Below are 15,302 nucleotides of genomic sequence, written 5' to 3'. Positions count from 1 at the left end.
AACCCGGAAGGCCGCTGACGCCAGTCCTGGTAGGGGATCGAATGTTCTCTATGGTTGGAATTTTATGTGAAAAAAGGGGTCGTCTAGCCCAGGCTTGGCCAGTCTTATCCAGGAAGGGTTGTTGTGGGTGTGAATTTTCCACTGCATCTCCTTAATTAGATTACTAATTAGTGACCTGATTGGCTGAAGAGTCCTCACTCCTGGGTTTGAACAGCTGACCTAAAGGTTACCCCAAAATGCTGTATAGACGCCAAGCCTTTGCGGATAAGAATGGCCCCCCCTGCTCTAGCAGTAAAACTCCCTTTGTGGTTGCAGACTCATAACCAAAACAGATATAAAAGAAAGTCTTTAAGTTATTGGTTTACGACTGATACTTCATTCAGTATGTTTTCTTTCCTTGTGCCCCGTACTTTCTGTGATAGTGCTGGATTAGCGGTTATAAAAGATGGATGGATATTGGTTTCTTCCTTTTTCCTGGGCCGTATCGAATTTAAAGTCTCTTTTTTTTGTTGTGCTGTATTTTACTTTGTGGGTTCTTACGTTGGACGTGCTATTCGCATTTATAAACTGAATGAAATTTTAATGAAAGACTTGCTCTGATCTGCTTGGCAGTTTTACTCTGCAGTCCTGATTGCTACCCATGTGTGAAATTTTTACGTCCCCTGAAAACAGCACCAAAATGAATACATAATGTAATCAACTGCCCCCTGTTGCTACAGAAAGGTACTACATGTTTTTCTGCTTCCAAAGGACATTAAGGAAACCAGTGGGATCACACAATCTAGTTTGCAACACTCTTCATGATCTAATTACCCCCGTGGGCTTATGGTGAGGGTAGTAGTGAAGTGTTTAATTACGCAAGTTTACTTCATGGAATAAGCAAATGTGCCTAATTCAGTACCATCTTTACATCAACAGGAGAGAGAGCATGAATAGTCGTATGACTGTTTTTATGAATAGATGTATGATTTGAGCAGCTTGTGCTCTTTTGGTTGCCTGTTGGATGGCTATGGGGGTTCATAGGGTTGTGGGTTCGAACACAGCTCTGCGCTTCGGTGACGTTTGCATGCTCTACCTGTGTTACATAGGTTTTCTCCTAGTACTTCAGTCTCTTCCCATAGTCCAAAAACATCCACAATTATGTGAACTGGTATAACTAAATTGCTCAAAGTATATCATGCCCGTGGGGCAGCATGGTGGTGCAGTGGTCAGCACACCTCTGGGATCCGGGTTCGAGTCTCCACCTGGGTTATATGTGTGTGGAGTTACTCAATTGCCCATAGGTGTGTATGTGTGAGTGAATGGTGTGTGAGTGTGCCCTGTGATGGGCTGGCCCCCCATCCTGGGTTGTTCCCTGCCTCGTGCCCATTGCTTCCGGGATAGGCTCCGGACCTCCCACGATCCAGTAGGATAAGCGGGTTGGAAAATGGATGGATGGATGGATGGATGGATGGATGGATATCATGCCGGTCCTGTAATGGCATGGCCTCTTATCCGGGCTGTATCCCATCCTGTTCCCTTTGCTTCCTGGGATAGACTCCAGGCCCACAGCTTTGTCCTGGATAAACAGTCCTGGATGGGGGATGGATGTGCAGATGGACATATGGAAACATTACAGGAGATACTGCAAATGTTACATTTTCCAGCTTTTTTGGAAATTAAATAATCAGTCAATCTTTTCGAATAGCATGACCTTGTCCTCAGTAATCAGTAGGCTTTACTGTGTTTTTTGTGATGTGCTTTAGTTGAGTTGAACTGAGTTGTTCGAAATATATTAGGATGAGGGCTGAATTCTGTTGAGGCGTCAAAGTATTGGGACATGCCTCTCAGTCATTGAATTCAGGTGTTTTATTCAGACCCATTGCCACAGGTGTATAAAATGAAGCACCTGGACATGCAGTCAGATTTACAAACATTTATGAAAGAATGAGTCAATTTTGAAGAGCTCAGTAAATTCAAGCACAGTACAGCCATAGGATGCCACCTTTGCAGTAAGTCAGCTTGTGAAATGTCTTCCCTGCTAGATATTCCACGGTCAACAGTAAGTGATGTTATTGCAAAGTGGAACATTTAGGAACAGCGGACACTGAGCCACGAAGTGGGACAGCATGTAAGCCAACAGAGCGGGATTGCTGAGTGCTGAGGCACGCAGTGCGTAAAAGTCGCCAGTGTTCTGTTAACTCGGTAACTGCAGAGTTCCAGACCTCCTCTGGCATTAACTGCAGCACAATATTGTGGGACGGGAGCCTTATGGAATGGGCTTCCATGGCCGAGCAGCTGCATGCAAGCCTCGCATCACCAAGCGCAATGCCCAGCGTCGGATGGAGTGGTGTAAAGCACTCCGCCACTGGGCTCTGGAGCAGTGGAAGCGTGTTCTGTGGAGTGACGAATCACTTCCCTGTTTGCCAGTCTGATGGACGAGTCTGGGTTTGGCAGGTGCCAGGAGAATGTTACCTGCATGACTGCATTGTGCCAAATGTAAAGTTTGGTGGAGGAGGGATAATGGTATGGGATTATTCCTCAGGGGATGGGCTCGGCCCCTTAGTTTCAGTGCAGGGAACTCTTAATGCTTCAGCATATCAAAACATTTTGGACAATTCTATGCTTCCAGCTTCATGGGAATAGTTTGGGGAAGGAATGCCCTTTCCTGTCCCAGCATGACTGTGCCCCAGTGCACAAAGCAAGGTCCATAAAGGCATGGTTGGGTGAGTGACCTGCACAGAGCCCGGATCTCAATGCCATCGAACACCTTCTGTATGAATGGGGAAAAATTCCCAAAGACACACTCCAAAGTCTTGTGGAAAGCCAAGAATGGCAGGTGTTATAGCTGCAAAGGGGGGACCAGCTCCATATCGATGGCTGTGGATTTAGAACGTCATAAAAGTTCCTGTAGGTGTAATGGCCAGGTGTCCCAATACTTTTGCCCATATAGTGTATTTTTCCCTGTTGACATAATAGTAGTTCATGTATTTCAGTTGTTTTGAGTTTTTGAATTTGTTGCAACTTTTGATTGAACATTAAATGTTTATTGCATCAAGGGTATCGATTTACTCAATATTTTAAGCTGAACGGCCACAGTTAATTTACATTAATATACTTTCCCACTTGTGTTTTTAGACATTCTCCACTAGAGGGCAGCAGACCCCATAAAATCTGCAGTTTATTCCATTTGTTTCGCTGAACACTTGAGGGTTTCCTACCTTCCTGTCTAACAGAATTTGTGTCACATTTCACTTGAACGCAGCACTTTGGGTCTTGTTTTTGGAAATGACTGGTTATCTGCTTTTTTTTTTTTTAAAAAAAAAGGCAATAGCACCATACCTATGCAAAGCCAAATCCACATGATTGCTTTTCAACTTTGTGGTTTTACATCCTCAACTTTGCATGAATCCCCAGCACTGCTGAGAGATAATGAGGAAACGCTCATTGGGAGTTTGTATGAAAACCTGGGAGCCACCTGACAGGAAGTAAAACATGAATCTGATAAATGTCATTTGGTGAAGATTCACGCTGATTTTTATGGGACTGCAATGGGAAACCTGACACAGATAATAGGGCAGCTGTTTCTGCTGTGTTTACATGTGACTCTTTGAATTAGAGTCATAGAGTCTCAGGGGGAAAGTGTGTTTGTGTTTCGTGTGTGTGTGTGTGATGCGTGTGTTTACTCTGCGTGCTTGAGACTGCTTTTGTGGGAAACAAAGTGGTACGTTAGAGGAAGTAATGCAGTCTTTTTAAAATATGGAGATTATGTCGGTTATATTAAGAAATTACTAGAAGTGGTTTGAAGATGATTATTATTTATTCAATCAAAATACATTTTTTATATTTTCTAGGCTTAATCTATTATGCAAAATCAATACCTGCTTTTTCCACAAATAGATTTCAGTCTCTCTGCAGTGTTGAGCCATGTGTACATACTAAACACTGCAAGATGGAAGGTGTCTTTGTGTTTGATTTTCCTGTCTGTGTTTCTCAATTTAAACTGTTTTTTTTGTGCTGCATCATTGCTTCTTTCAGGGGGGAGGGGAGATTAGGGTGGGTGGCTCGCGCTGCACGCTTTTTACTGCCGGTGATGCAACACGGATCCACACACACCCCTGCTGTATCCCACCCGTTGGTACAGCCCAGCATCTTAAAGATAAACTACATTCTAAAAGGATTTTATGAGATCTCCTTGTACTTTGGCATACACCCATGCAAAGATGTGCAACAAACAGCTGCTTTTGTCCAGGGAGAATAGCGACGTGACTAAGAATCAATGCAGAGACAAATGTGAGAGATCAATGCACAACGATCAATCTCCAAGGAAAAGAAGCTGTTTTAAAGCTAAATAAATATTATCCAGTAGCTCCTCTTCTGCTTTATTCTCTTTTCCGCCCGTTATAGCAGAAGGGTGACAGATGCCTCATTGTGTCTTTTATAGTTTCCCATAAAATGGGTCCTCTGTCCGTTTCACCCTCTATGTGATCATCCTAAGGTCCGGTGACATTATGACCTTTTGTGACTCTCCTCTCCCTTCCCCTTTTAACCTCTGACCCCTGTTATGGTGGGCAAGTTCAGCTGTGAAGTTTTAAGCGAAGCAGCGCTTGAGGCACGCGGATGCACAGCTGCGCTCGCATTTGAATATTAACGTGCCCACAGATGCGGAAAATTACGTACAAGCGCAGGAGCGCAGATCCATATGGACGGCGAAATGACACGCGCGCTCTGGGTTTCACTGACTTGCCCGCGCTGCAAAATCCACTTGGCAACGACCCGCTCCATCTCCACGGCAACAAGCATTGCTAAGGCAACAGCTGCACGATGCCACAGAAACAAACCCTATGTCGCGCTCACATGCATACATACGGTGCCGCGGCTTCTCTGCCTTTCATTTTTCTTTTACTTCGTCGGCAATCGTTTTTTTGTCATAATAATCAGAGTAGCATAAGCACTGATATGTCTGTCTGTCTGTCTGTCTGTCTGTCTGTCTGTCTGTCTGTCTGTCTGTCTGTCTGTCTGTCTCCTCTGCTTCTCCTCCCCACCATCGTTCTCTGCGGTTCTCTTTTTGTGCTTCTTCCGTCCTCTTTGTACACGTTCTCCCCCCACTCCCCGTATGCTCTATGCTGAATTCCTTTTAAGTTCCCACACTCGCTCTCCCTCACTCTCTGCCTATCCTTCTATCTCTCTCTCTCTCTCTCACTTACGTCCATCATCTCCTCCCCTTTCCCGACTGCCTGTCCCCTTCCTCCTTCCATTCCTCTCCCTACTGCATCACTCTCACCCTCAGTCTCTCTTTTGTCTTTCTCTCTCTGTGGACCCGTCTTCTTCCCGGCTCACTCTTTTTCTTTTCCTCCTTCATCTTCCCCTTCCCTCCCTGCCCCCACCTCCCGTTTTCCACTCTCTCTTTCCCCGTTATTCCCCCTTTTCCCCCTCTATCTTGCCCCCTTCTCCAGGATCTACCTGCCACGGACCCCGTCGGCAGCCGTCGACTCCTGCTCAGCCTCTTCTCCTCCACGCGTCTCCTCTCAAAACCAGCCTCCTCTTTTATACTCCCCCCACCCATCACCACCAGCATCCCTCTCTCTCTCTTTCTCTCTCACGCTCTCTCCCCCTCCATCCCCTTTGTCACACGCTCCCTCACTTTCTGTCTCCCTCCTCTCACCTCTCTCCTTGCTTCAGTCGGTCTAAAAGAGGGCAGAATAACAGGAGGAGGAGGAAGACGAGGAGGGCTAGGCAGGCCGACGGCGCGTGAGCGAGAGAGAGAGAGAGAGAGAGAGAGAGAGAGAGAGAGGGGAAGGCAGGGCAGGCCGAGGGCTCTTGCCTTTTTTCCACCTGTTTATTTTCAGTACCATGGACTGCCTCTGCATTGTTACAACCAAGGTAAGCTGACGCGCTTCAACAGGGGGGCTGGGGAGGGGGGTGCTGAGATCCGGCACGTTTGGGTAAGGGGGGAGTAGGACACGGCTGAGCTCTCTGGCTTCATGCTGTCCACATCTACCTCTGTCTCTGCCACCAGCCCGTCTGCCTTCGTAGTGTACAGAGCCTTCGGTGGTGACACCTTCTTCGTTTAGTATGCTGCTCGCTCAGCCCGTGATCAGCCAGGCGGCTCTTTTGTATATGAAGCATACGGACGCCTGTATTGCCGGCTTTGGGCCCTCGCTGCCTCTAGGCCGGGGCCAGTGGCGTCTGGTGTCGTCCCGTCGGGGACGATGGTTGCAAAGTAGATGGGAGCGTTAGGGTGTTTGGGAGATGTAACGTGTGAGGGGAACGGGCTAAAAAAAAAACGAGTTAAAAAAAACCCCTGCTGCACGCCGGACCCGGGTGAGCCGTGGGTTATGAATGCTAATGCAATTATGCCGTAATTTGGCAATCATGGGTGCGATCACGCTGCGAGGAAGATCCCCGATGCGGACCATTTGCGTGATGTCAGTGGCAGCAGCGGCAGCGGCGGATTCTAGCCTGAGACGGATTTCTGGCAGTCTAGAGGGTGATGGGATTTCGCTCTGGTTATCAAACTTGGGTTATCACACCGGTCCAGAATGTCATACGGCTGGTTGTTGGGATGGAGACACATTCTTGACTTGTCTTGTTTGGAGGAGAGGTTCATGGGGGGGGGGTTGAGACGTGTGAATGAGCCTGTGGAAGGAGGCTCCCCATTCAAAGTTGCCTCCTGTCGACCATTGATGCAATCTGTAAGTACTTGTGAGATGTAACCGTGCAGATGCACTCTTGCACACCTGAGCTCCCGTGTTTTGGGTGTGCGATCGGCGTCTCCACGCTGATGAACCGCTTCGGTTTTTATTGCCGCGTTTTTCATTAAACAAGCCGGGAGCCCCTTTATGAGTGCGCCCCCTTGGGACGGCTCTCTAAAGTACATCGTTCGGCGCTTCGCACATCCTGCACTGTACCTACCCGTAGCCTGACGTTTAGCGCATTGACCTGAAAGGTGACTGGTTCAAGTCCCAGGAGCTCTGGCGTGGATCCCTCAGGAGGAGTACTTAACCCGAATCGCTTCAGGAAAATAGACAGCTGCTTAAATGGGTGAAGATCCTTAAGTCATTGGCCCAGTGAGACACGTAATTGCCCCTGCGGGTGATGAGGTCATGTTTGAAGTGTCTGCAGCCTCTGGGTGGGATTTGCAAGGCTTTTACATGGACAGCCTGTGGGTGTATAGTTGGTTTATTTGCACAAACCAGAGACTTAGAATAAACTACACCAAGCCTCAACTGTTAATTATTTTAAAAGCGTGACTTACCGGGCATCGGTCCTTTGGTAACGCCTGCCTCCCCGCTCCTCTTGTCGTGTGGCATATTGCGATGTCGCCTCTCTGTTCTCTTCTGCTGTTACATTCCTACCTCCATCTACAGGTCAAATAACTTCACTGGGGCAGTTCTTTCATGATTGCTGATGGTTTATCAAATCAAAGTTAACGCCCACTTTCCCAGGCTCCGCCAATAATGTGGCAGCTCTGCAGCAGGCAGCTCCTCATTGGTCAGCCCCTGTTGTACCACCAAACCCATTTCACAACATTAGATGTACACATTGTTATGTATGCAGTCTGTGTGGAGTTTATCTGTGGCTCTGCTAAGTTGTGGTGCCAATGTCTCAAACACAGATAAACAAGTTCATATTTTTCTGCTGCTTATACTTGTGTAATCGCTGTTTGATGTTAAATAGTGGAATAGCGAAAAGAATATAAATAAAAAAATTACTCCAGCAGCATTTCATTTGTTGGTGTCCTGGAGAGACAGGCAGTAATGTAGAAGTGTTTTGATTTATATGCCGCAAAAGAGAATAGGGCAGATACAGTAAAGTCAGTCATTATCGGAAACCAAAGTCAGTAGGTGTGCATGCTCTGCTCACAAAGAATTTTCTTTGACCGTGGAAGAGTGTCTGCATTTTGCAGAGATACTTTTTCTTCCACCACACTGTCAATGCCTGCGAAAGCTGGGAGCCATTTGGAGAGTCAAACTTCCCCATACTGTCAGCTGATGTGACCTTGGAGTATAGAGTTTAGATAAGTCCAGTGTGTGGGAGCATTTGGTGCCCTTACTAGTGCTATATGCCAGTATAACATTTCTGAAACTGGTCAATGCCTCAAATGGTAGCTGACAGAGAGCAGGAGGGATGAGGCGTGTTAGAAGGGACAGGGAGGTGTGTAGCGGTTTACAGGTGAGTTGGACTGGTCTGATGGTACGAGCCAGTAGTTAGCTCCGGTGGGAGTCCAGGTGGGAGGTGGTGACCAAGGTCTGCATGCTGGGGGGCGGGATGGGTCAGGGTGTCATTTGTCGTTGGTGTGGTTCGTTCATTCAGAACAGTCCAAGTCATGCTGGATGATACCGCTGAGGGCAGATGAATGATCTGTGGGCTGAGGCACAGACTGGGTTGTGGCTGGTGGTCAGCTGCCCCAGGAGAGAGATGGGGGAAGCCGCTTTCGATACAGGGGGCTTGAGATGAATGTTCACAGAACTGGGGTTGTAGAAGGAGACACGCAGCAAAAGAATGTAGGATGCAGGGAGGATGCAGAAGACAGCTATGCAGAACCCCAGTAGAGGCAACGCGCAGGACAGGTCACATGACAGGTCACATGACAGGTCTTAGTTGAGGAATTTTTATTAAACCAGTTGTTGTGCTTTCCTGTGAAGACATGTACATTAACTTGGCTACTACCTACACAGGAGGTGCAAATCGATATTTTAAGAATTTAAAGTAGCATGAAGATCTAAATTTGATTTGGTGATGAAGCCTGGTGTCCTGCTGAATGGCCCTGCAGCAGTGTGAGCTATCTGAGCTGCTCAGATACGAGGTCACACAGGGGTGCCCACGTCACATGGCGCTGTCACCAGAAACCTCCACGCGTACGGCGTGACAGGGAGTCTGTGCCCACTGAGAGTATGAGAGAACATCAATAACCGTCTGTGCGAGTACAGTGTGTGTGTTTAGGGAAGGGATTTACTTGCGCCCTTTTTCTTTCCCACTTTTCTCTCGTTATACATAGTTTGTAGTCTTGCACACTGTCTATTAGCCTAGATGCTTTATCAGTCTTATCTGGGAACACTATTAAACCGCATGTGGGAACAATACTCAAATCAATGGAGACACTGAACTCAACCACATCCAGGAGCAATATTCAAATCATTGTGGATTCTGTAGTCAACCACAAGTGGGAACAGTTCAAATCAATGTGGACACTGCATTCAACCACCTGTGGGAACAGTACTCAAATCATTGTGGATACTGTACTCAACCATACGTGGGAACAGTACTCAAATCATTGTGGATACTGTACTCAACCATATGTGGGAACAGTACTCAAATCATTGTGGATACTGTACTCAACCATACGTGGGAACAGTACTCAAATCATTGTGGATACTGTACTCAACCATATGTGGGAGCAGTACTCAAATCATTGTGGATACTGTACTCAACCATACGTGGGAACAGTACTCAAATCAATGGGGACACTGAACTCAACCACATCCAGGAGCAGTATTCAAATCATTGTGGATTCTGTAGTCAACCACAAGTGGAAACAGTTCAAATCAATGTGGACACTGCATTCAACCACCTGTGGGAACAGTACTCAAATCATTGTGGATACTGTACTCAACCATACGTGGGAACAGTACTCAAATCATCATGGATACTGTACTCAACCATACGTGGGAACAGTACTCAAATCATCGTGGATACTGTACTCAACCATACGTGGGAACAGTACTCAAATCATTGTGGATACTGTACTCAACCATACGTGGGAACAGTACTCAAATCATTGTGGACACTTCATTCAACCACCTGTGGGAACAGTACTCAAATCATTGTGGATACTGTACTCAACCATACGTGGGAACAGTACTCAAATCATTGTGGATATTGTACTCAACCATATGTGGGAACAGTACTCAAATCATTGTGGATACTGTACTCATCCATACGTGGGAACAGTACTCAAATCATTGTGGATACTGTACTCAACCATACGTGGGAACAGTACTCAAATCATTGTGGATACTGTATTCAACCATACGTGGCAACAGTACTCAAAACATTGTGGATACTGTACTCAACCAAATGCAGGAACACTATTCAAATCATTCTGGATTCTGTACTCCACCACATGTGGGAACACTATTCAGATAATTGTGGATACTGTACTCAATCACATGCAGGAACACTATTCAGATCATTGTGGATACTGTACTCAATCACATGCAGGAACACTATTCAGATCATTGTGGATACTGTACTCAATCACATGCAGGAACACTATTCAGATCATTGTGGATATGGTACTCAGTCACATGCAGGAACACTATTCAGATCATTGTGGATACTGTACTCAACGACATGCAGGAACACTATTCAGATCATTGTGGATCCTGTACTCGACCACATGCAAGAACACTATTCAGATCATTGTGGATCCTGTACTCGACCACATGCGGGAACACTATTCAGATCATTGTGGATACTGTACTCCACCACATGCAGGAACACTATTCAGATCATTGTGGATACTGTACTCGACCACATGCAGAAACACTATTCAGATCATTGTGGATACTGTACACGCCACATGCGGGAACACTATTCAGATCAATGTGGATACTGTACTTGACCATATGCAGGAACACTGTTCAGATCATTGTGGATCGTGTACTCGACCACATGTGGGAACAGCATTTACCTTCCTCTGACCTCTCTATTAAACCCTATGTGAGAACTGTAACTTATGGGCACTGTATTGAACCACATGTGAGAACTGCCTTTAGTTCACCATGGACACCATACTCGACTACATGTGGGAGTTGTATTAAGCTCATTGTGGGCACTGTACCTAGCCTAGTATGGTGACTAAGCTGTGTTTTGTTTTAGTGTCCAGGTAAAATTGCTGAAATTGAAATACAGAACTGAGAAGGACCCAGACACATTTTTAACCACTGATCATCCCACTGCATCCACATTTCCAGGTTTCAGGCTGGTTTAGTCAACTTTGCCTGTATTTCTCCCGTTACTCTGAAACCCTGTAGTCCTCATAGATATGTGTGTTTATTTTGTATCTCAAGTTTTGGTACTGATATCATCGTAGAGCAAATACTCTAGGTAAAAAAAAAAATCTATTTTTATTTAGTGAAATGGCGAGTGTCATTTTTGTTTTCATTTCATTTATTCCTTTATTTAAAAAAACCTGTCTGTCAAGGAAGTGACATCATTCCATGGGGATGTCACAGTGATGTCATAATCACCAGCCTTGGAATTTGATGGCTGATCCAGAGAATATTCTGTACGTATATTCAAGACTCCTAATCGGTTTCATCCTGCAGTCACATTGACTTCCTGGTTAATCAGTTGCGTCTGTCTCACATTTTACCAGCCTTTCTAGATCTGTTTGCATCTTCACAACATTGCCAGATTTAAAGCGTGCATTTGCAGAATGTTCTCTGTGTACAGTTTTCTGAACACATTTTGCAGTCTTAACAGCGAGTGTGTCAATGGCTTAATGACTTCCTGAGTAGTTCTTTGCAGCTAAAATGGTAATCCCTTCTTTTGACAGTTAATTCATTCCGGTCATCATCCAAAATTCATGGCAGGAGCCTCTGACACCTAATGGTAGGAGTTCCCTTGACCTGTGGTGTCATGAGCCGAGAGGGGAGGAGGAGGCTCTGCCCATGAGTCCTCTGTAAGATGCGTCCCTCACGGGACACGACAGGCCCCACATATCACACACACACTGCTGCTTCAGCACCTTTCTTCTAACGTCGGCTTCCCAAAGCCGTGCTGCGGCATCAGGGTGTTTGGTCAATGCTGATAGGAGGGGGCGGGATCCTCCTCGCGGACCGTGACGTCCTTGATGGAAAGCGTTGACATCCGTGTAACCTGGAGTGTGTGGTACTCCACTCTTCTCGTTCTACCTTCCTACTCTCTGTATCTCTTACTCAGATTCAGAGGCTTTACGGCTGTGCAGTGAGCACTGATGCCGCGTGAATGATGCTGCGCCTTTATACACATCATTACTGGGTATTACTCTGTATTTTCTTGTTGATTCGAGACTCCTGTTGCTGGCGCTGATGATTAGTTAGCCCAACTTACATGTATTTATTTATTAGATGCTTTTATTTAAAGCAATGCAGGGTCAGTCAGTCACTGGAGCAATTCGGGTTTAGGGCTTTACTCAGGGGCCCGACCGCAAAATCACTCTGCCAGCCTCGGGATTTGACCTGACAACCTTCTGATCAGGGGCACGGAGGCCTAACCCGCAGAGCCGCACATCGCCACTACGTCTTACTCTTTGACCCTTTCTGGTTCTCCTAATATACCAGTCTCATTATCTGCATTACAGTGTGACTGGACCCCCTTTTCCCCAGTATACTGTGCCGCTATCCTGAATCCCACAGTATTTTGGTGCACTACATGAATAATCTCAGTTCCCCAATTATCTAGTGTAACTAATCCCAGTATGTGAGAATACTGTGGAATTAATTTCGCTCGCCCAGGCTAAAGAACGGTTTGCCAGTATATGGTGCAAACGATGCCTGCTTCCCAGTGTAATATGTGACTGGCACTGGTTTTTCCCAGTCTGCTGTGTAATGATGGCTTCTGACTGATTGCAGTTCATGCAGTGTATGGAACAGACACAGAAGAGCGCTTTGCTAATGGAAGGCTCCGCTCTCCTCCTACCCCGCAAGCACTGCTCCCTAGTCCAACATCCCCCCCCCCATTAGATTTTCCCTTTGCCTCCTCTTCCCGGTCCCCCTTTACCCTTCCTCTTGCACTGCAGATCCTCACCCCAACCTTTCATCTGACTCTCTTTCCCTTCACACCCTCTTTCATAATTAAAATGTTTCCTCCTGGGACTTTGTCTTCTTTTACTTACCGGAGATGGCGGCTGCCAGTGAACTGCGCTCTGCCCCTTTTCATCCTTCCACTTCCCGCGTGTTTCGCCTCCCCGGTAAAATTCATATTCAGATGAACATCTATTGAGTCCATGTTCACTTCTGTTACCTCTTGTAGGCAAATGGGTCATTATGATAATGATGGTCGTCCCAATGTTGGGATGCTTGTGTCCCTCACATGTTCTTGAATGTGATGGACACATTGTGTGTGTGTGTGTGTGTGTGTGTGTGTGTGTGTGTGTGTGTGTGTGTGTGTGTGTGTGTGTAGACTTGGCCAGCTGGTCATTTAGACAAATGACAGGTGCTTTGTCAATTTCACCCTGAACTAGAGGCCTCTCATCGTCCGAGATGTCTCCATCTAAACACCCCAACATCGGTAGAGTACCCTAGGAATGCTGGGATACGTTTTGTTGGCTGACTGTAAGACACTTAAAGAAAGTGGCGATGACTGATTAATGGAGCAATAGAGCAACAGTAGGAGAGTCGATGTAGTTAAAGAGGTTGAACGTCTGATATCCTGAGATGCCTACCACTGAGACTTTAATATGAATTGTGGATCCCTGAATGAAGAGTGTAAATGGGTAATGTGATAAATGCATCTGGTAGGAGAATGAATAATGTAATGTATTATAGTAAGTGGGACAGGTGCTGGGAGCAGGGGTAGGCGTGGTGTCATGGTTCTCTTGTTGGCAGAACGAGGAGTTGAGCCCTAGTGAAGGGGTGCAGACTATTGTGAAATATACTTATTTTCAAAGAATATCTCTTGGCATATTTTTAAGCTTTTTTATCCTTTTTTAAGAGCTTGCTGGAGTCATCTTCAGGCTGATCAAGGGGTCGGATCTTCTGGAATGCGTTCTCCTAAGCCTTGAGCCAAGAAAATGAGAAGCATCTCTGAGCTGCAAAACTGCCTGTAATATTGGATGTATACATGTCATGTAATCTGGATTCTCTTAAAAATACCCGTGTAAAATAGTATCCAAACCACTGGCAGGTATCCCCGTTTTCATTTCTGTCTTTCCATGAGAGAAAATGAATTAAATTATTGTGAACCAATTATAGTAAAATTGTTTGCCTAAATTAGTATGAATTATCCGAGTCGCATGTCTTTAATCTCCCCATTCTGAATAAATTCAATATCCAGAAAATTTCACTGCAATAAGAGAGCAGTGCACGGTTGGCTAAGCCAGGCAGGAACTGGCCAGGTTCCTGTTCGTAAACGCGTCTATAAATATGTGAAAGTGACTGTGATGATCTTACTCAGCACGCCAGTCTTTTTTTGTCTTTTCATTGCATCACTGATTCATCTGTCATACCAAACGATTTGTGTTCATTCCTTGAAGGGATTGAAATTTGCCGCCATTGTTATGCGGTAGCCACCATGGCTGTAGCAAGCATAGGGTTAAGGGTTTGTGACATCATTGTTTATGGGGAATGCTATTGGCTGATGTCAGGCCGGGTGCTGCTTGTGTATATATTTGATACTGTGCCTATTAGTTTTATTTCCTTACTTCTTTCTGGCTAGAGTAATGACTTGAGTATAGATATGTGTTCACAGCTTTTTAAATCAGCATCATTAATTATACTGCTGCACAGTGTGATGTTTGATGTGGGGGGGAAAATGCCTTTTTTTTTTTTGTTCGAATGCGTAGGGAACCGCTGCTGAAATTTCACATTTTGCCTGCTGGTTACGCTCATCGTTGAAACGTCCTTGCCTTCACCTTTGGTGTCAGTGTTGGTGTTTTTCTGTGTACTGCTGGAGTTTGTGACCTGTTGAAGATGGTGCCGTACTGATTGCACTAATGTGTTAGAATTAGCAGTGCATTGGTGTAGCGTGCTTGCAGGGCTGATTCTAGGATTTTTTTTAAGGTGGGGGGGGCATATGAGGGGCCATATATCATGCAGAGGGGCACCCTTATCATTAGCCAATGATTTGTTTTGAATCGGTGAGTCATAAGGGAAGGGGCACTCCTGGGGCCAATCAGCTTTAGCTGTGGGTTCCCGTGGCCCCGCTCCTGTATACATTTCTGGGTGGCTGCGTGGGTAGCGCTGTTGCCTCATACGTCTATGGTTTGGGGTTTGAGTCTCACCCCTGTTTTGGTTATATGTGGAGTTGGATCACTCCACGTCACACCGAGGTTTGGTTTCCTCCTGCTGGCAGCCTTCATTGGTATCTCTTGATTGTACCTTGCTCTGCGTGCCCTGTGATGGACTAGCATCTTCCTATGCTTCCTGGAATTGCCCCCCTCATAACCCTGTAGAGGATGAGTGGTTGGAAGACGGATTTGGCAGTGCAGCCCAAATGTGAGCGCAGTATTGGCACAGGGCTGGTACCGTATTCAGGCAGTATTGACTAGGGTGTCAGAATTTGATGTCATTCTTAAACCTGATAGGCAGAAGGTTCACTGAAGGTTACTGTAGCAT

The 15,302-nt window shown here is 45.9% G+C and overlaps 1 protein-coding gene across 1 annotated transcript in view; it reads left to right on the top strand.

Annotated features, from left to right (window-relative positions):
- The first annotated feature begins 5,347 nt into the window (after positions 1-5,347).
- Positions 5,348-15,302, top strand: part of LOC125750049 (disks large homolog 4-like) — an 83,514-nt gene continuing 73,559 nt past the window's right edge. Inside the window, exon 1 of the mRNA XM_049027320.1 lies at positions 5,348-5,862. Coding sequence (XP_048883277.1) covers positions 5,833-5,862 — 30 coding nt within the window. The 5' untranslated portion in view covers positions 5,348-5,832. The remainder of the gene's footprint in view (positions 5,863-15,302) is intronic.

Source organism: Brienomyrus brachyistius, chromosome 10 (genome assembly GCF_023856365.1).
Source record: "Brienomyrus brachyistius isolate T26 chromosome 10, BBRACH_0.4, whole genome shotgun sequence".
NCBI classification, from domain to species: domain Eukaryota; kingdom Metazoa; phylum Chordata; class Actinopteri; order Osteoglossiformes; family Mormyridae; genus Brienomyrus; species Brienomyrus brachyistius.
Note: the sequence above shows the minus strand (reverse complement) of the source record. Positions and strands in the feature narration are given on the sequence as shown.